The 20,000-nt window shown below is 38.0% G+C and overlaps 1 protein-coding gene across 1 annotated transcript in view; it reads right to left on the reverse strand.

Annotated features, from left to right (window-relative positions):
• The window catches only part of LOC145460508 (F-actin-capping protein subunit alpha-2-like), a 24,937-nt gene that overhangs the window by 517 nt on the left and 4,420 nt on the right, over positions 1 to 20,000 (reverse strand). Inside the window, exons 4-11 of the mRNA XM_081445348.1 lie at positions 19,347 to 19,410; positions 18,113 to 18,202; positions 14,614 to 14,730; positions 12,624 to 12,703; positions 10,443 to 10,527; positions 7,928 to 7,999; positions 6,724 to 6,786; positions 1 to 380 (exon numbers count right to left, since the gene is read on the reverse strand). The exon at positions 1 to 380 is cut by the window's left edge and continues 517 nt beyond it. Of these exons, the coding sequence (XP_081301474.1) occupies positions 240 to 380; positions 6,724 to 6,786; positions 7,928 to 7,999; positions 10,443 to 10,527; positions 12,624 to 12,703; positions 14,614 to 14,730; positions 18,113 to 18,202; positions 19,347 to 19,410 (712 nt within the window). The 3' untranslated portion in view covers positions 1 to 239. The remainder of the gene's footprint in view (positions 381 to 6,723; positions 6,787 to 7,927; positions 8,000 to 10,442; positions 10,528 to 12,623; positions 12,704 to 14,613; positions 14,731 to 18,112; positions 18,203 to 19,346; positions 19,411 to 20,000) is intronic.

Consider the following 20,000-nt stretch of genomic DNA (forward strand, 5'->3'; position numbering starts at 1 on the left):
TAGGGAGAAAAAAATAAGGGTTTGTCTCGCATGTTTAGCGCACAAACTCAAACAAATCAATACAAGTCAATCACTAATTCAATATTTATCAGTCACAAAGCTAATCTACACTTCAGATTCCACGAAAGCAATCACTGCATAGAATTGTACTGTCATAAAAAGCCCTAACCTATATGGGTATATATATATATATAAAAAAAACTTCTAAAGGGCCTTTTCATCTTAAATAACCCTACAAATTAGGAGCTTTTAAGTTCTTGTCCAATCTTGTAGTTGAGAATCTTGTTCCAGTCAACTTTAGTACGTGTAATGGGTAGTTGCCTTCGTAATGCCTTGAATGTTGTATCTGACATAGTGCTGTAATTTTCTGAAAGTGCTTTCTGCGAAAAAAAAAGAAAAGAAAAAAGAAACAATGTTGCATCAGATAAATTGTAATATAGTATTTTGACTTTATTATGGCACAGAATTTTCGAACCTTGTCTCACCATTTGGCATAACACAAGAATGATAAAAAAGGAAGGCAAGGGAAGACAATTGACATTCTCTAAGCATTACTTCCTTGGTGCTTTCGCCATTCGCAGCAGTTACAGTAACATCTCAACTCAATCAGTATCTCGTGGGTTCCCTTTACGTTGTTTACGAGTGCGCTCTTTCATTGCCTACGGCATCTCTTAAGCTAAGAAGTTTTAAAAACCGAAAAGAAGAAACGGAAGTGAAAATTATTTTCTTACTAACCTGGGCACACGAGTAATGGAATTCAGATCTTGCATAGCAATATTTAAGCCCCCTTTGTAATTGATACAAACTGTATTGTTAAAGTAAAATGAGCCTTCACTTTACTGATCAACGCGTCGACACAAAAATTTCAGCGAGTGAAGCACACATTTTGAGTTCGTTTCTGGCGTGTTTTTAACGTTTTTTCACTGAAATTTGGAGAGGATGCTGCTCGATAATCAGGCCAAAACATTGTGTCGGGGAATTTTTAGTTGTTCCTTCTTTCAAAAGTTATGACTATTTTAGTGATGAGAATGCATGTTTTATCAATTCTCAAAGTTTAACTGTGTGTCAAAAACAAACCAGACAACGAGTCAAAATTTCCCGACACCGCTTTTCAGCGAAAGGTGCCAAGAAGGCATAGCGATGTTGATCACGTCCTCTCGCTCAAATCCGACCGGAACCGAACTGAACCTCTCCACGTTGGAAAATAGGATGCTACATTTGGAAAATCTTAATTTTTTTATTTGAAAAAAGATACCTTCGTAATCTACAAATCTTAAAGTGCCTATGAAGTAAAAAATAATTGCTACTTAATTGAAAGGCTTTTCAAAGTAAAGAAGAATGGCGTTTCCCTTTTTGGAATATCTTTTTTCGTTCTAGAGATATTTACGTTTTTGTATTATGCAAATGTGGAAAGTGATGATGTCATAGGTGGTTCCACTTGAACAGTAAACCACTGAATCAAGAATATCTCTAGAAATATTGGAGCAGTGTTCTTCAAACTTGGCACCACAGATGTGCATCACAAAAGAAAGAGAATGACACCTTCTGTGTTGTTGCCATGGCAACACTTTTGGCTCCAGTCTCTTTCTGTGAAAAACCAAATATGCCAATTTGCAACCCTTCAAAAAGGGACAGAAGGTCTTGCTCGGAACACACATGATTCCCATATTGTCTAAACTCTCCCCATTAGATTGTTAGGAGTGGATGATCCTTGTTTAAGACAAAATCTGGTAATGTTAGTTTTAATTAAAACAGGACCAGTGGCATAACTGTTGTCATGGCGACGGCATGACGGGTGTAGTTTTGTTTCATCTATGATGTACATTTCTGGTGCCAAGTTTAAGGAACACTGCTTTAGTATTTCTAGAGATATTCTTGGGTGTTAAACTGAATGTTAAGTGCTAAACGTTAAGTATTAAGTGTTAAACGCTTGTAATTTTCAACCTATAACTTAGTTTTTTAGAATTTTAGTTTTTAAGCTGTAATTTTCACTTTTAGCTTGTAACGTTCATTTTTTATTGTAATGCGCATTTGAACATATACGTATGGAATTTGCGCACAACAAATTCATAATTATTATTATTATTAAACTGTTTTAGTGGAACCACCTATGACGTCATCACTTATAATACAAAAACGTGAATATATCTAAAACGAAAAAAGATATTCCAAAAAGTAAAACGTCATTCTTCTTTACTTTGAAAAGCCTTTCAAATCAGCAGCAATTATCTTTTACTTCATAGGCACTTTACGCTTTCAGAAGATAGACACTTTACTGGGGTTTCTGTCAAATGTCCGGCCATAAAGGAGTGCCAACGGATGATCGTCATTTGGGGTATACTGATCCCACACAAGAAAAAAAAACAACCAACCATAGAAGACAAGAAAACATAGTAAATTGACTGTTTGCAGTTCCATGCGAGATGCGAGATGCTTGATGAAAAATGTCAAAAACATCAAGAACTTTGAAGACCTTTAGTGCTCTGTTGGCAAGCTCACTTTCGTAGACGCAAGCCTGCAAATAACAGTCGCTCATCGGACAATTGTCCGGTAAATTTGAGGTTTTGACAGGTAAAAGCTTAGCCTGGTGGGACACTCTGACCGGGCATTTCTGCTAAAGTGAAAAATAGTTTCACTGAAAATTTGTGGCCGAATATGGGACAAGTTATTTTGTTATACTGCCACACAATACTACGCAAAAAAAGCTTTGTTATCGGTTCTGTTTTTATTCCAATTCTGAGAATTTTATCACCCGCAGTGCGTCGTCTCAAATGTTATGTCGAATTGTAAACACATCACATCAGCACCACTATTCCTACATGTTAATTTACGTATTTTGCGGTGGCATTGTGAAAGATCGTGAAGCCCCACTTAGTCTGAATTACGTTCGTCTGAAAACTACTAAAAACTGAGGTCTTATGTCATTACTCGTTGTTTGTTACCACCAAGTGTTGTGGAATTAATTTTCAGTTGTAATACATTGACCCAATTAAAATATTATGAAATTGAATACACGGCCCAAATACTCACGTTTCGTTTATCTGAATGCAATCGCTTTCAAAAACTTTAAAACCTCTAAAATGTAACCAAATATTTTTCTAGTCCATATTATCAAAAATCAGTTTAATTTTTAACTCTTTATAGTTTTTTTACGTCTGTCAGTGTGGTTGAAATATAGTTTCCGTACCACAGACACGTTTTTTTGTGAAAAGCGTGAATGTACAAATTAGTCACGCTTTATAGTCACGAACACCTCCAATTCCACATTTTAAATAATTCAGTGTTCCAGATAAGAGACGGGTCTCGGGTCAAAAACCCGACGGCAACCGTTACCTGACCCGACACTGACAAAAAGGAAAATCGGCAAAAGTACTCATATAAATTAAAGTACTATAATTATGAAAGAAAACAAAAGTAAATAAAAGAGTGAAGTTTCTAATGAAAAACGATTGAAAAAAATTACTGTTATACAAGATATCAAGGAAAAGAAGTTTGAAAAAACGACTCAACAAAATTCCAAAGGCGACTTGACTTGCAAATCATTTGGTCCTCTGTTAATTTAGCAAGGTGCCTCAAAAATAAAAATTGCCTTGCTGTGGTATTGTTAATTTCCATACTTGTTAGTTCAGGATAAAATAAATACAGTTCGATGATCTCACTAAGGCTCAAGAAACTGAGAATTACTCATCTGATTCATTCGTGGCAGCTCTGTCTCGTGTGATTTTCTCCTCGGTTACCTAGCACGTGATCAATTTCTCCCTCGATCGAATTTCATTTCTTTGTAAACAAGATTCCAAAACGTTACATGAACAGCAGCCGGACTCCAACAGGCCGCCTATCATTGAAAATTTTGCAGAGAATTCGTTGTTTAATCCTTAGCACTACTGTAAATAATCTGCCAAAAATCGGGTCTGTAAAAAGCCAGTTTAAGTTTTTGTTTTTGTCTGTACAAGGTCATTTTCTGAAGTCACACCTGACTAATCATGGAAGCCTGATAGTATTTATTGTCATTTTACGATACTTTTCATGAATTAAACAAGCGATACCTTTCAACTTTCTCGATATTGATGACTTAATTTTAAAGTAAAGGAAGAGAGGAAAAATTATTTGTCTCTTAGAGTTCTGCAGTCTTCTGCTCGCATTACCGCTTACGCGCTTCGGCGGGAATGTCAAATCCAAATATATATTCATATGAGAACTGAGCCATGACGGCCGATGTGACGGCCCAAACACGCAAAGCCAGCACCAGGAAATCATTTGCCTCAAAATAAAGCGAACAAAACAGCAATCTTTGTTCAGTGTCTGGCAAAAACGATCCAAGGATGGCGCAGACCAGGGTAAGTTTGTTCTGTAACAATGTTTTTACAGTTGTACTTATTTCACTGGCCTGAGTTCATTCATTCACTCATTCTGCACATGTCATGTTGAGGCGATTTTCGTTTCTGCTGCTAACCGATCCGATATAAATACGTTTTTTTCACATGAACTGAAAAAGGAAAATCGTAATATAATATAAGCGAAATATTTCGGCCCTCTTTTGCAAAAACAATATTGTTCAATGATGGAATGGCCACAGTGATCGTATGCAGTGTGAAGAACAGGCTCCTGTGAATGTTGAAGAAGCAGATTTACATCAGTTAAGTGAAGCAGAAAATCCGTTTGGACTTCCAAAGGACTTAGATGACTCAGATGACAGTGGAGTGGATTCTGACTAGTTTACACTGCAGTCCGAACTGCTGCATGCAAAAATAAGCAGCTAGTGTTTGATGTAAACACAAATGCCACATTTGGTTGTTCATTTTTGCTATGTATTTTTCAGAATGTATACAAACTGTATTATACATAGCCCATAGTACCAGAAAGCATTCTGAGGTATCAAATGTCAAACATTTTTAGACTCCCGAAAGTCAATCCTTTATCTGTTTGCCCAACAACCCCCCACCCCCAACCCACCCCCAACCCACCCCCTTAGCTTTACGTAGTGCTGCAGCTGCGGTTAGCCAGGTAGACCCACTTTGTGCGACCCCCCTGAAAAATTACATGACCTCTTGCCAAAAAAAATTAACTGGAACACTGATAATTACGCAAATTTTTTATTCAATTGACCCCGAAAACTTTCAGAGGAAACTTGTTTTCACAAAAAGTTGAAGAATTCATTTCAAGTCTCTGAATGTTATTGTGAGGTTTTATACTGACAAGCTGTCCACGCAGAAGATTGTTTCATCGCTTTTCCCGTTTTCCTTACACGTCGTGGGAAACTTGTTACGTTGGAAACGTTTGTGTGACTAAGGGTATAAATGTTTGTAAATTTGTCAATTTTCAACAGGTAAAATAATACCAGACGTGATGTAAAGGTCCCCTTGCTGGTGCTAGTAGCGATTTCACACTCAGTTGACTTTTAAGCTATTCGAATTTGCAACCAATATTTTGGCGAAGAGTCTACACTGAAATATCAAAATGTCCCAAATGTCTCTTTTTAATTTCTAATGTCAAACAATTTTTTTTGTCCGGCCAGACTGGCTCTTTGTCAGGTCAAAACTTGTCCTTGTCCTGACAAATGACCCGCCTATAGACAAAAATTATTTGCAGGCTTGTAGACGCCTGTACCACACATACCGCAAACATACTCACACAGATCGGTATCTCAATTTTGATGCCAACCAGCATCTGGATCACAAAAGGTCAGTAGTTAGAACACTTTTCCACCTTGCTAACACTGTTATCTCCGAAGAGGAAGATAAAGCGCATGAAATTGAGCATCTTAAAAGCATTTTGCATGACGACAACTAAAAGGCACAGATGTGCAAAATTCTGGAGAAACACAGAGAGAACCAGAGAGGCAGCCAGTACAAAGCAACAGCAATGCACCCCGAGTGTCCCTCTCCCCTATGTACAAGGTGTAAAGGAGAAAATCTCACGCACGTTCCACAAGCAGGGTATAAACACCTACCATGTACTCTTCAACACCCTCAGATCACAGCTTGGACATCCTAAAGATCCCACAACCGATGGAAAGAAGTGTGGCGTCATCTACAAATTAGAGTGTGCTGATTGCAAAAAGGTCTACATTGGAGAAACCGGCCGACCCTTTAACGTCCGGTTGAAGGAACATTCTAACACAACTAGATCGACACTTTCTGCTGTTGGAAAACACCTTAGGGAAACAGGCCACAATGTGGAAGAGAGGAAGGCAGCTGTCATAGCTAGAGAAGAAAACAACTTCAGAAGGAGAATTTGTGAGGCCTTGGAAATTCTCCGCCAGTCCCCGACGCTCAATTGAGACCGTGGATTGGAACTTCCAGCCCTGTACGGAGATGCTTTGGCATGTGACTTGGTTCACCCAAGCTCACGTGACAAATAGACTCCCACCACATTCACTTGAGAAAGAAGCTGCGACAGCGTCAAAAGCTCGTGATCGCTGAAACATTGACTCTGCTTCGGTATCTTGTTTCTTACTAAAGTGCTTTGGGAATTCAACTTATCTGAGCCAAAAAATCTACTTGTCCCAGATGACTGGAAGTTTTATGCTCCAGAGAAATACTAGATTAGTGAACTGTATCCCTTCGTTCTGAGGAAATATTTATTCAACAATTCAAATTCAACAAGAAGTTCCTTTGCTGAGCAAATGGTGTATTTTTTCATGCGGGTTAGTCTTTCCTGTTGCTTGAAAAATTCATTAATCATGAGAATGTAGCAGACGTGGGAGTGAATGGGTTGAAATACCTGGTAGTCACTTTCTGCATTGTCTATGATCTGCAAAAAATGCTTGGCTGTGCCAGCTTCACTCTGGAAATGCAAGTAAAAAAATAATATGGATCATTCCACATAGCAGTCAACAAAGCAATAATGGGTTTTCCCAACAAACACAATTCTGCCTGCAATGTCATTTTAACTTTGATTTTTTTAAACAACTTAGTTATTGTATTTGCAATTTAAAAGACCATATTGGAGAAAGATCTATGCAGCAAAAACTTCGGGATTTTGGGTTAGCAAATTGAAGTGAAACAAATTAACTAGGGAGAAGATGGAACACTTGCCAGCAGAATTGGCCCACGTAAAGTGTTCAGGTAACTGGGGAGCTCTGCAATATACAGCAAGAACAAAAATGTAGAGGGAAGGATTACAGCAAAAGAACCCTCTCCCCTCTCAATCCAAACACTTCCCTTATTTTTCCTCTCTGATTGTCTTTTGCACCACTCCCAACTAACAGATCACCACGAAAATATGTTGAATGTTTAGGGAAAGATAAGTGCCTTTTGTTTTGCTTAAGTGTTATTGAGATAGTTTGACTCCAGGTTTAATTTCCCATTCAGAACAGAAAAAAAAATATTGTTTACTGAATTGTATTTATTTTTTCTTCTGACTGGCAAACTACTGAGTTGAATGTTTGGCTTAAAGGTCAACCTTTCAAGTTTATGGACCATGTGAAACAACTGAATTCACAAAAGCTAAACAAAGTTGCCCAATAATACCTCAAAAGCCTACTACTCTTGGCAATGTTCTTTGCACTGGATAATAAATGTGTGGTCTGCTTTAGAAAGTTAATGACATTTGAAAGCCTTCACTGAATTTAGTAGGTAATTCATACTTCAAGTAAATAACCCTCAAAAGGATGGTAGAAGACCCTCCTTCAGAGCAAAAGCACAAATCCCTGAATTCAACTCCAATAACACTTTGCTGAAACTACAACAATTCACACAAATCTTCCCATTGTTGTGGATCTCCTTTCTACTTATTCCAGTCATGTTCAAATTTTTCTCACAAATCGGAATAACCAGCCACTTTTTGCTGTTGCCCCAATTTTCACACGGACTAATCAAATACTCTCTTGCAGCCCAAATTTTGGTCATACATCATGCAAGAAAACATAGTAAATTGACATCATGGCATTTACCTCCTTACAGGCAGGCCAAATGATAATACTTACGGTAATTTTCAGGTTTTCTTTCACCTCTTTGGATGTGACAAGCTGAACATTTCCATCTTCATAATAGTGAACCTGGATTTTTTTTAGGAACAAGAAAATTAAACTCTATGTTAACATAATTTTAAATTCTATACTGTCCAGTGTTGGCAAAGTGATAAATATGTAAACATCAGGAATAGGCATTCTCTAAAACCATTTTTTTTTTTGTAATCCAATCTGTTGCTTTTTCTTTGCTGAATTTTCGGTGGCCTCTATCCACCTTCATCAGAGTTGGGGGTGGACAGAGGCCACCAAAAATTCAGTAAAGAAAAAGCAACAGATCAGATTATACAAAAAAGTTTTAGAAAATGTCTATCACCGATCCCAACACTGGAAGCATCAGGAATAGGGTTTATTTTGAACTCATTGAAAATCAGATCTTAACTATAACTCTGATGATGAAGACCACATGATTTAGAAACAATATCTACAGGTACTATCTTGTTTGGTTTCTGGGTAAATATCAAAACCTCCCTAAACCCAAAAACCCTGCAAAAAATAAAGCATGACTTGGAAAAATAACTAGCCACCTACACTCCACAAATAACCAAATGAGTAGGTCTGCCTAAGTGTACATCAAAGTGCTCTGAATGGGCTCCAGAGAGGAGACCTATTCCCAAACCGATAACGGTATTGATAAGAATGTGACAAAGTCGAATTCGAGACAATGAAGGAAAGGTCCTTAGGACTTGTATGACTCCATTATATTCTGAAAATAACACAAGTAAATTCACTGGAATCACGTGTATAATAGTCCCACAACTCAAGCAAAAATAGCAGTGAAACTTCAGCACTGTTACAAAATTACAGGTAAACAAAAGGCTAAAACTGTTCTTACTGAGAACCAATGATAGTCCAAGGGGACAGTATTCAAGGGGAAAAAACTCCCTTAAACTGTGTTTACAAGTACTAGTAGATTGCACAAGGAAAACATGTTTACAACAACTCTGCCGGAGATTTTGGCTCTTGAATGTTAGCCAAGGGAAACCGCTGAAACAGAAACTCAATGTCTTGAGCACAGACCTCAACAAGCTCTGTGAGCAAACTCATGACTTTCTCAGTGAATGATTGAAATGACAAAAGAAACTTTGTTATTATTGCCGCAGACTCCGCAGCACTCGCTGATCTCATCAGCCAATGAGGTGACTGTGGGATATAATTTCGGACAAGTAAAGATCTCTACCTTCAATAATTCTTGTTGAAACGCTCCTCAGTTGTGTTACTCGATAGCATTGTGTATTAGTTTGACGTAGTTTTATTGTTAACACCAATGCTGGCAACAGAATAAGAACACACTCTTCTGTGACTCAATGTGACTGGTTGATAATTAGATTAGTTCTTGTTTATCAGTGAAATGAAAATTTGCATTTTGAATAAAACAAAATTGTTCCTCTTTGACTACTTTTATTTTCCATTTATCTCCAGCAGTGAGTAAAAAAAATACACATCTTTCTTATGTTTTCGTGGAAACAAAGGTACCTTGCTGCACACATTGACGAGGAAAACAAAAGTATCAAGTTACACGCATTGGCATGAAAAGTACAATTGTCACATTTGCTGCAATGACTTCTATAACTGTCTTGACAAACAGTAATTATAAGCTATTTTTGGGCCTTGAAAGAAAACACAAACATGAAACATACACACTGCTAAGATTATGTCTTATCAAGTTTTTGTCCGCTCATATTCTGCTCATATTAGTTGACTACCAAGGGAGAGAACGGCATGAGTGAGGACCTATGTGACTACTGTATCAGAGCTGTAAATTACACTCTGCACTATCTGAGATTGTCTCACTAGTTTTCCAATTTTATGGACATATCTCATTCTCTTAATAGCTTTTTTCCTCTTAAATCTGCATAGAAACATAATACCGGTAACTGGAGGCTGACTAGGAAACCCTTGGTTACTCCAGTCTCCAGAATCATATAGGACACTTTTTTCTTTGTCTTTACATTTCACTGATATAAAAAACTGTAAATGTACAAGTAAATAAAGTTACTGTTGTTCCAGATTGATGCATTGATTGATGCAGTCTTTGATCTTACACTGTGTTACACTGAGTTACAAAAGGGTTAATAATTAACTGTTATTGCACAACATATTAGAACCTGCTTAGAGCGGTCACCCTGTATTAAGTGGACACTAGTGAGGGTCCAAGGGCGTCTACAGGTTTCACTGTATGAGGTCTTGCCCTATCTCTTTTCCTCTCACAGACACTATGAAATAATCTCTTATGGCAAGAATTTTTGACTGCCATGGTTGACTCCACTTGTCAATGCTTTCTTGGATTTTGCAGATGAGAATGAAATGATCTGCCAGACTTTTTCAAAACTCATGATAGTAATCTTAAAGTAACTGCTAGTTGTGTACCAGTCACTTTCCTGGATGTTTCCCATCAGCAAAGTTTTGTTTCCTTACCTAAACTCTCTGATTTTTAAATTCTAATTTTTTTTAGAACACTGACTTTCCCTACCTGTACTTTGAGGACTCCTGTGACCTCTACATTTCCTCCCGAGGGCTGAAATGACACAGACCACTCTGAGCGCCATCTGCCATTCCTGTGAAAATTAACCAAAATATCACAATAATATTTATCATGACTTAATAATGTAGATGGACAAAAAGGAACCAAAGGACCCTTGGAGCCAGCTCATTCATGTAATGGCTACTTTGGTTAAGAAATATTGGTACAGTTGAACCCCATTGATTGGAACCCTCAAGGGAAACAACAGTTTGAAATAGTAGGGGTTCAACTTTGAATAGATATCACTATTCTTGAGAAAATATCTATATTCCTCATGGGGATAGGAAATCAGACAGTCCCGTCTGTAGGGGGGATGGGCATTATCTGGGATCACATATGGTTGCTCCATTCCCCTGAACACCGAAACCTCAAAAATCATTTTTAACTACTTGTCATTGACAGAAACTTTGGGAACATGAAAGGTCAGGTTTTTGCACTTGAATCTCTGGAATGGTTTGGGTAAACAATGTGACCTATGATTGGTTGATGGTTGCCTTTGGAAACCATTGATAAATCATAGCTCACATTTTACATACGAGCCATCACAGAAATGCTAAAAGTAAAGTCTGCATACAAGCCGAGTGGACCATCAGGCTGGAGCTTAGCCCAGTTGCTACATAGCATGAACCAGCTAGGAGTATTTCTACTACCCCCTGGATCATTGGAAAGCTAGTCCTTTCCAGGGTTACCCCCAGCATTACGTTCACCACTACCCATTTATACACCAGGGTGGAGAGAGGCACTGTGAGAGTAAAGTGTCTTGCCCAAGAACACAAGACAATGTCCCTGACCAAGGCTCAAAACTGCACGCTCAATCCGGAGATGAAATATAGAGCATAGAGCATTTTGTTATATTTCATTATATAGAGCATTTCTTGGCATAAATTAACATGGGAATGTTAATATGGCCAAGTGGATAACAAGTTTGCCTTGAAATCCAGCCATTCAAGTCAGGCCAAGGTTTGAACCCCAGTCAGTGCGTTGCTTTCTTTCTTCTTGCACCATTATTTCCGGTTAACATCAGCATAAATTAATCAACATTTAATTTCTGCCTACGTAGATTAAAAGTCCATGCAGCTTCCCGGATGAAGCCACCATCGCTAAAACTCATTCATTGCACAAGCGCATGAATGAGTTTAAAAGTTAGTCGCCAGTGAAAAAAATCCAGTCGCATTGGCAACCCCAGCAGTCACAACATCAAGCTCTGAAGGGGAGAGGGGTAGCACGTGAATTACTTCTGTTCCCAGCCTACAACTTCCATCCAGATCTGATCCCTCACTAAACCTCATTCACTGTGTTTCACACATGAATGAGCTAAAACTAGGAGAGCTAAAAATAGGCATGAATGGGCACAATTGGAAAAATTTACACCAATTACTTGTAAAACAACTTTTTCCAAGTTAATATCAATTTATAAAAAAGTGCTATTAAAAATGTTTGGTAATCATCCTTCTTTGGTATTAAAGACTGCTGCTCAGTCAACTACAGTTGGCAAGATAAACACAAAGAATACAATTTACAAAGGATAGATAAAACTTATTGTAACATGTTTCCTAATATTACTTTGATCACTGATAAGCAAAATACCATCATTATAAAGACAGCTGGTCAAGCAAACCACAGATATTTGTTACTTGCGTAACTCTGTCCTGGAAATAATTTTTCTTTCTTCCCAGGGAAAGACAGTGTGCTTTCACATTAAATACTGTGTACTTTTCCTTAACTTCAGTGGCTTGCACCCTTTGTTTTGAAAGAAACCTGACTGGATACTAACTAGGTACATGTACTAACAGTGTGTTATGTAGAGAACATATACCTTGCTCATTTCTAAGCAAAATAAAAATTGTTGCTCTCTTGGTTTGAGATGAAAAAGCTTCTAACACTTTTCAAAATGTTTCTAGCAAATCTGGGCAAAAACAAAGTAAACTGTTTAAAACTCAAAACAAAAGACAGAGATATCCCCAACTGTCCCAATATAGTGAACACTGATCCCAATGAGAGATGGTAAAGACAATGTTATTTGTCCAAGAGAGTGTTTATCCATATATTGTTAAGCTACTACAAAAGTGTAAGTTTCTTCAAACATCACACTAAAAAATACTTCAATGCTAAAGCCTTGGCAGCTCTTACCAAAAATTTTGAGGTTGAAACTGATGATCCTCTATACAAGCAATCACTGTGACTGTCCCACCAGAGCTACTTCCATAAACCTAAACAGGCATGAATAACAAAATCTAATATCAATGACACAAGTTGGGACTATAAGTAGTCCAACCCCCTAGATATTCTGGGATATCTGCCACATGACAGACCATGACACAAGGATATCATACTATTTAGCCAAAAAAGGTCTTCCCACTTTTCATTAAGGTATCCAGGGTTCGTACCCTTTTTCAGAAACAAATTTCCAGGATTTTTCCAGGACTTTTCCAGGACTCAGATTGATTTTTCCAGGACTCTAAAATTCACATTAACTCTTTCACTCCCAAGATCTTAATGTTAATTCTCCTTACTGTCTTCCATACATTTCATATTTTTTTACTTGGGTTTAACAGATTTCCAGAACTTTCCAGGACCAGTAGCCCTTTTCCAGGACTTTCCAGTTCTGGAAAATGCCACAATTAAATTCCAGGACTTTCCAGGTTTTCCAGGACCCGTACGAACCCTGGGTATCCCTCTTGAATTCAGGCTGCAGATAACACTTTAGACACTACAGTATGTTGAGAAATCTCCAACGTCTGTCATTACAGAATCACGACAATTAAAAAACATCGCCCAAGAAAAGTGGGGTACCCATGACAACCTGTGAATGAGGCTGGAAAGGCGACCGCTGGTTTTGGTCTCTTAAGATCCTTAAGTGACGAATTCCCAAAAAGAAGTTAAAAGTTCTCCCCTGGTGTCCTTTAAAACAATACAGATATAGCTTGAGCAATATTAGTGTTGTTTGAAAGTAATGAACTGCTTCTTTCACCTTTAAAGGCCACTTGTACATACACTGCATCAACAGAATGTGGAGTGTTTATGCAAAACCATGTGAGTAATCTTTCACGGCAAAGTATCAAAGCGACATACCCCTTGGGAAAATTCAGTCATCTCTTCATGTTTTTATCACATTCAAGTCATTGTGTTTAGTAAAATAATAATTATAATTTATAACCTTTATTTACACGCAGTCAACGCTTTTATGGCCTGTTTGCAGTGTCGCCATCAAAAATAAAAATCATAGCCATTCAATAAATTAAGTCAAGAAGATGATTGATGTATAAACAACCTCACCAAGATTTAGGTCCGTGCAGATTTCCATTCATACGTCATTCAGAAAAGTGTTTCACTCAAATTTATAGAGCTTTGTCAAGAGTCACAATGTTTGTGCCCCTCTGAGGGACACAAACATGGCGGCCGTAAAGTAACAGAAACGCCTATCATTAAGTTTTGCCACTGAAACGAAAAGTAATAAGTCTAGAGTTCCGACACATTAAAATTAATACTTCTTCTAGAGCAAGAACTGTTTAGTTGGCAAAAACTTGAGCATAACCCATCTTTTTGACTACTTGAGAGCCTTATCTGGCTGCCCTTTTAATGTCACACAACGTATTAACTTGGAATTCAGACATGCTCTATTACATAATGAGGAACCCTGTCGGACTTAAATGTTGAAACATCAAGTTCTTAGAGGGTCTTACATCTGATGAAACTAACACTTCAGAAGGATTGGTAATTTCTTATTTTGGAAAATGATGATGTCGCATGAAAACCGGCAATACAAAGTCTAGAAGAGCCAAGCACTTTAGTTTCAGAAACCAGTCATTCAAATAAGAAATAATTAGGTTTAAACCCCAACTGCCAGGAGGTACACCAGATGCTATTGCAAGTGTGACAGAGGATTTGAACTCAAGTCTACCAACACTTGAACCCAAAGACCTCTAGATTTTAAGTCTGGTGCCCTATCCACTTGGTCACCCTGACTTTGTGTAACAACTGAGCAATGGAAAAGCAGATTTCTCATTCCTTAATCTAATAGTTTCAATCTCCATTAGGTATATGTACATTCATGAATTCAAAATTAGTTCTACCTTCAAAAGGCTACAATAATTCTTCATAAGTACAAAAAAAGACATACTGTGCAAACTCCATGGGGGTAGTGGTCTCTAACATATCCTGTTACACAGTCTTGAATAGCCTCCCTCCAAGCTTCAGCTGTTGAATTAGATTCATGTTCACCAGGGTCACTTGCTTCCTACAACATGTCACATTGACAACATCAAAATTCCACTAAATGCTAATTTGATACAATAACAGTATATCTGCAAAGACATTTCTTCTGTCTGTTCCTTAAGTTTAGAGTTTCAAAGTCTTGAATTCAAAATTTCAACCCAATGCAAAAGTCAAAAAAGACCTCTTAGGTCATAGCTGTTCATTGCTGGGAGACGATGGCACCAGTTACCTCCTTATCCAGTCTTGTGAATGGGGTGTTGACATTCAAACAAAAAAATAGTGTGAAATCTGTGAACCGATACCTACATAACATACTTTGTTGCTCTTGTAGCATCATAGGGGCTCAACCAAGCATGCCACTTGATTGTAAACTCAAAGCCAGCATTGTGTAAAGTTTTAAAGTCAATCGTTAAAGCGCAGTTAATGGAGCGTGATGCTATTTACGTACAGTCTCTAGCTTACTATTGTTAAATGTAACGAAATAGAACTGTTACGCCTTAGAACATTATATAAGTCTTTCTTGTCTACTTTAAACAATATTCACAATAGCCTTTCACGCATGCATGTCACAACATCTGGTTTAACTATATCATGTGTTTTGTATGGCTAGTCTTTTAAATAGCCCTATTCTTGTTTCGTTCAAGGCCGCATGGGCTCGGTACCTTTCATGGTACACAAATTTATACTGGTCTAAACCCAGACATTTGTCTACCTATAAAAAAGTCTTAGCTTGGACTTTAACATCATTTGCTTGTTATATCACTACTGTAACTTTTAGTTAGCCCTCGAAATTGTAACTCCCACCCTTCCCTCCCTTTGGAGGTTTATTGTTGTTGCTCATTATATTAATAATAAACTGGGGTTCACCTCTCATGACACGCTTTAGGTTAAGTCTTGGACCGACTTCCCCAAGCTTCGTTTTCGCTAATTTAGTGGCACTATTTAATGCTCTTTTATGCCTCTTCTTGTCCGATCCAGCACGTGCCAGTGGAGTCAGCTCATAGTGCTGGGGAGATAAGTAAGGCTTGAGAACTGTCTACACTCTAGCATGATGCTGAGCGGAGGTCAGCTTGTAGTGCCGTTTAGAGTTAGGCTTCTAGGACGCGTAAGCTTTTGGCCTCGCCGACTTGTCCGATCCAGTGCAGAATTGACCGCTGGCGAGATAAATTTGGCATTTGGTCATGCAATGGAAGTTTGTCTGTCACGCCGATTGCAGAGTGGTGTTCCCCCATTTATGCCATCGAACGAATGCTTATTGTTTGTGATTGTTGGGGTATTTAAAGCATTACTCCCTAGGAACTGCAACATTAAACAGTTTTTACACGGCAAAGGTTTTTTATTTCACTAAAAACTAATTTTGAAACTGATCTTATCTTATCTCTTATCTTATAAAAACTTTACAAACTTAATGTTCAGCACTTTCCTAATAAGCTTGAAACAGATTTTTAATCTACACTGGACATTGGTATGACAGGTGCAATCACTGCTAATTTATACAAGTTGGGAAATATGTGTTGCAAGGATGGCTACTGAACCAGAGCAGTCAACAACTATTTGCCGTCTTTGCCTTTTAACTCAGCCTTTGCCTGAACAATGTTCACAAAGCTTTGCTACTCATCAAAAGTTGCCTGGTGCTCCACAACAGTCTGATAGTGTTTAATCAGTTCCTCAATGTACTCCTCACCATCACCCGGAAACTATTAAATAGCCCAAGTGGTGGAATCAATTACTGAAAATGCTTCTAGACGATTAGAAACAGGGAATCCGTCCTTCACATGTTTGCAAACGTTTGGCAAATATTTATTGTACACATTATGCTTGAAGTCATCCTTAGACGACCTTCTGATGTCCTTTAGTTCATTGCTAATGACAACAGCTGTTAAACCACGTTGAGCTTCCATGTTAACTGCAACATTGTGGTGATTTGTCTTTTCCTGCTCTTTTAATGCTACCTGTTTGTAGTTAAAACACAGAACATCCACCCAAATGACACATCTTTGCCTTACTCTTTTGGCCCTTTGGTTGTGTTTTCTCCACAACTTGCACAACATACCACTGTCACTATCATCATCTTCATTAGTCTTTTGGAGCCAAGAGAAGTTCTTCAGCCATATTGGATCGAAACCTGATTTTCGGTGTTTCGAATCAGTCGATGTTGACAGACCTTGTGTCGTTTGCAGTGGCTGCACTTCTTCTTCCAAATTACTACCACTCTTATGTCTCTTTTCCAGGGTAAAAAAGAAACTTAATTTGCTTTGAGAAGCTTTTCATTTCTGCTCCGCCATTTTGACAACCTTCCACATGTGGGAATTTTGTTTACTATTCCATGTAATATCACTTGAATTTGTGGCAAATTGAAAGCTGGCTGCCGTTCAATGAAACGAGCAGACAGCAGGTTTCACGGAAGGGTAAATAATCTAAAATCTTATCAATTGCGAGAAAACACAAGGAAAAGACACCGGGCAATGTTTCAACATTGTTATTGAGTGTTTTTTTTTGTCTCTTTACTTACTGACAGGAATTCATCCAGTTCCAGATGTTAAACTATGTAAAGTTTCTTCAGTTTTAAGCCACCTGGGCGGCAACGATTTTTCAAGGAATCAAGCCAGGCAGCCCGCCTGGCTTAAAATACCTGAGAAGAACACTGCAGATTTAGAGGGATCAGGCAGCTGCTCAACATACCACTCAGTAATGGACATGAGTGAGGGAAAGAGATGCATTTAATCTGAACATGCTCAGACTGCTATTTTATCCATACCAACATAGATACAGTACTGATCAGAAGAAACCTAACAAGGAACGCTTGACAGAATGCATTCTGTTGACGTTCCACAAAACAAAATAGACACAAGCTGATTCGTTCTGTAATTTTCTCACGATTTGCCAGGCCGGACAAACATTGGACGAACATGTATTTAAAGTTTTCCAAACCCCTGGTAAACAATCTGACAGAGTGACTTACTAGCATGCATTCTGAAGAACACGTTCCCTTGTAGTTTACATTCTAGAGAACGCTTTTTTCCATTTTTGTGATCCATTACCATTCCGTATCTGTTCCATTTCCATTCCATTTCTGTTCCATTTCTGTTCATTACCCATTCCGATCACGTTCTCGTACCTGTTCAGAACCCGTTCTATACCGTTCGCAAACGTGTTCCCTGTTAGGTTTCTTCTGAGCAGTACTGTAAAATGTGTTCTAAACAAATGTAATACACCAGATGAATCTATTTTGATTTAGGTGTCATACATAATGTGCATATTGTGGGTTACAGAGATTAGTGTTTTCTCAAACAAACATTTTAATACATTTATTTAATTACAATAAAAATAGAGTACACACACCTTATCACATGTTTTCTGAATAATTGTGAAATTAGATACAAATATTTATAATTTGTTCTCACCTTCCGGAGGTGGTCATATTGAAAGCTCTTTTTACTTCTGGGATCAAAAAACCTCCCATCAGCAAGTTCACCATGCCTGGTCACTAACACCTTCAAAAATATTCACAACGCAAATGAATATGATTTAATTAGAGTAAACACTACATTTACTATAATGTTAAATTTTCTACTGCACATAAATCCCACTTGAGTGCTATTTTTGACCCACTGTCTGGGTTGAACTTAATTTCATGGAGTTGAATTGCAAAAATTTTTGCCTACAAGTCTGTGTACAGATTTCCAACATGCGTCCTATTACATCACCATAAAAGAGAAGTAAATCCAATGCTCAAAAAAAGTCCAGTCTGGTTGTCCAGGACAAGTAGGTTTTCCCACCGGGCACATAACTTTTCATTCTCATTTACGCAACAGGCAAGGGCCCAGGCAAGTCATGTGCCAACTTTATGAAAAAACAAGTAAACTAAGACTAGCCCAGCCAGACAAGCTGGAAAAGTTAAGGTCTTTTTAGTCCTGTAAATCAAGAGTTTGTTAGAGCAGAACTTTGAAGGCTAGTGCATGGCAACCACAAATTCACATAGGGGAGTTTGTGTAGGCCTGTCAAAACACTTTTTAATCTGTTACACTTGTCCACCACAAATTATCTCCTCATAAAGAATAGTTTTTGATTTCAAGCCATTCATTCTGGTACCGTCTCTACTTAACAGAAGACAAACCATAGCAGTTCTATTACAACAGATCTGACATTGATGCTCTTCAGTTCCAAATCTGTAGAGTTTTGGAACTGAAATCAATGCCTCTCGGCCCTCTCCTGTTCTTGCTTCAGAATAATTTTCCTCCTTTCTCTACACATTTTTGGTGAATCGAAAGCTTTCTCCGTGTTTTCTGTAGCAATCTCAATTCTGCAAATCTGCACATCAACAAAAAAAAAATGTGTTCTCTCGGGTTAGATGAGAGGTATCGAAAAACATTTGATTGACGTTTCATCACTCTCAGCCAATTTGAAATTCCTATGCACTAGTAAATGCACAATTTAAAAAGACCCCTGAATTAGGGCAGACAGGAATTAAACTGGGCTCTTAACCAATCCACTTGCTACTTCACTACTCACTTCTTCATCTTTGCTGCAAAAAAGCACATGCAAAAAATCTGGCCAACTATGCAGGCTACAAACAATAAACATGAACGAATTAAAAGTAAAACTTGGGTATATGAAGCCTTCATAAACTTTACTCACTTGTTCATCTGCACCTTCAAGTTTTACTGGAGTGAACTGTTCTTTGTTGTAATCAGAGAACGCACTGCCATAAAAACAAAAACAGCAACAATGAGAAAGCCCTTAATGACTTGTGTGTTTATTTTACCTACAACTCTCTTTGTTTAGCCCACACTGAACAGCCCACATCACCCGATCAATTGAAGGATTTACTAAAACAATACCTTTTTCCATTAATTCTTGTTTTGCAGGCAAACCTGTCTAACAGAGACACCAAAAGGGGTGGATCTAAGTCTCCTTAACGTGGAGGTGACCCCATGATAGATAATGGTACCGGTAATAGAACTAAGGAGTCCAATTCGGTCTGTGAGCATACAATTGATTAACAAAATCAGATGACCCACAAAGCGGGAGTCCCATTTGTTAACCATGAGTATGACTACAGACTGAATTGGATGACAAGATGTCCAGTTACCAATTTATCATAGCCATTACAATTTCCCACAAAAGTAAAACTTTCAATTGAAAAAGAGCTTTTAATATTCATTTTAACTATCATAATTAAAAATGCGTAGTTCCAGAAAATATCCATACCCCCCCCCAGGGAGGGTCACAGAAATTCCTAGGGGTAGAGGGGTCTGAAAGAGGTAAATTTCCAAAGGGGAGGGGGGCTAC

This window comes from Orbicella franksi, chromosome 11 (genome assembly GCF_964199315.1).
Source record: "Orbicella franksi chromosome 11, jaOrbFran1.1, whole genome shotgun sequence".
Classification (NCBI taxonomy): domain Eukaryota; kingdom Metazoa; phylum Cnidaria; class Anthozoa; order Scleractinia; family Merulinidae; genus Orbicella; species Orbicella franksi.